General features: G+C 58.0%; 1 protein-coding gene across 1 annotated transcript; it reads left to right on the top strand.

Annotated features, from left to right (window-relative positions):
- Positions 1-1,624, top strand: MONBRDRAFT_13227 (uncharacterized protein; the record flags this gene model as incomplete). The annotated part of the gene is made up of 1 exon (XM_001751119.1): positions 1-1,624. A coding segment is annotated over one exon (1,624 nt), but the record flags the coding sequence as incomplete, so codon positions are not given.
- Positions 1,625-1,633: the final 9 nt, after the last annotated feature.

The following is a 1,633-nucleotide window of genomic DNA, read 5'->3' on the forward strand; positions in this document are numbered from 1 at the left end:
GGTGGTCGAGCTGGTGCTCGATGTGCTCGAGGTACTCGACGTAGATGTAGTACTGGACGTCGAGCTTGTGGAGCTGGTGCTCGAAGTCGATGATGTGCTCGAGGTCGAGCTAGTGCTCGATGTGCTCGAAGTACTAGTGGTCGAGCTGGTGCTCGATGTGCTCGAGGTACTGGTGGTCGAGCTGGTGCTCGATGTGCTCGAGGTACTAGTGGTCGAGCTGGTGCTCGAGGTACTGGTGGTCGAGCTGGTGCTCGATGTGCTCGAGGTACTCGACGTAGATGTCGTACTGGACGTCGAGCTCGTGGAGCTGGTGCTCGAAGTCGATGATGTGCTCGAGGTAGAGCTTGTCGAGCTGGTCGAGCTTGTGCTCGTCGTGCTCGATGTAGACGAAGTGCTGGAGGTCGAGCTCGTCGAAGTCGTACTCGATGTCGAACTGGTTGAACTTGTTGAGGTTGTGCTTGAGGTTGAGCTAGTTGAGCTAGTCGAACTCGTCGAGCTCGTCGTGCTGGTGCTTGATGTGCTCGTGGTGCTTGATGATGAAGATGTGCTCGAGGTAGAGCTCGTACTCGTCGTGCTAGAGGTGCTGGAAGAGCTCGAAGTACTCGAGGCGCTAGACGTACTAGATGTGCTAGAAGTGCTCGATGTGGACGAGGTGCTGGAGGTGAAGCTTGTTGAAGTCGTACTAGATGTAGAACTAGTCGAGCTGGTCGAGCTGGTTGAGCTTGTCGACGTTGTGCTCGAGGTCGAGCTGGTTGAGCTAGTCGAGCTGGTCGAGCTAGTCGAGCTAGTCGAGCTAGTCGAGCTAGTCGAGCTGGTCGAGCTGGTCGACGTTGTGCTCGAGGTGCTCGAAGTCGAGCTGGTCGACGTTGTGCTGGAGGTCGAGCTGGTTGAGCTAGTAGACGTTGTGCTCGAGGTCGAGCTGCTCGAGCTAGTCGAGCTGGTCGAGCTGGTTGAGCTTGTCGACGTTGTGCTCGAGGTCGAGCTGGTTGAGCTAGTCGAGCTGGTCGAGCTAGTCGAGCTAGTCGAGCTAGTCGAGCTAGTCGAGCTAGTCGAGCTGGTCGAGCTGGTCGACGTTGTGCTCGAGGTCGAGCTGGTCGAGCTGGTTGAGCTAGTAGACGTTGTGCTCGAGGTCGAGCTGGTTGAGCTAGTCGAGCTGGTCGAGCTAGTCGAGCTAGTCGAGCTAGTCGAGCTAGTCGAGCTGGTCGAGCTGGTCGACGTTGTGCTCGAGGTGCTCGAAGTCAAGCTGGTCGACGTTGTGCTGGAGGTCGAGCTGGATGAGCTGGTTGAGCTAGTCGACGTTGTGCTCGAGGTGCTCGAAGTCGAGCTGGTCGAGCTGGTCGACGTTGTGCTGGTGGTCGAGCTGGTCGAGCTGGTCGAGCTGGTCGAGCTGGTGCTAGAGGTGCTCAAGGTTGATGAAGTGCTCGAGGTCGATGATGTGCTCGAGGTCGATGACGTGCTCGAGGTCGATGACGTACTCGAGGTGGAGCTCGTCGAAGTAGTGCTAGACGTCGAGCTCGTCGAGCTGGTGGAGCTCGTCGAGCTCGTCGAGCTGGTGCTCGAGGTGCTCGAAGTCGAGCTGGTCGAGCTGGTCGACGTTGTGCTGGTGGTCGAGCTGGTCGAGCTGGTCGAGCTG

The sequence above is a fragment of the Monosiga brevicollis genome, genomic scaffold (genome assembly GCF_000002865.3).
Source record: "Monosiga brevicollis MX1 MONBRscaffold_314 genomic scaffold, whole genome shotgun sequence".
Lineage (NCBI taxonomy): Eukaryota > Choanoflagellata > Craspedida > Salpingoecidae > Monosiga > Monosiga brevicollis.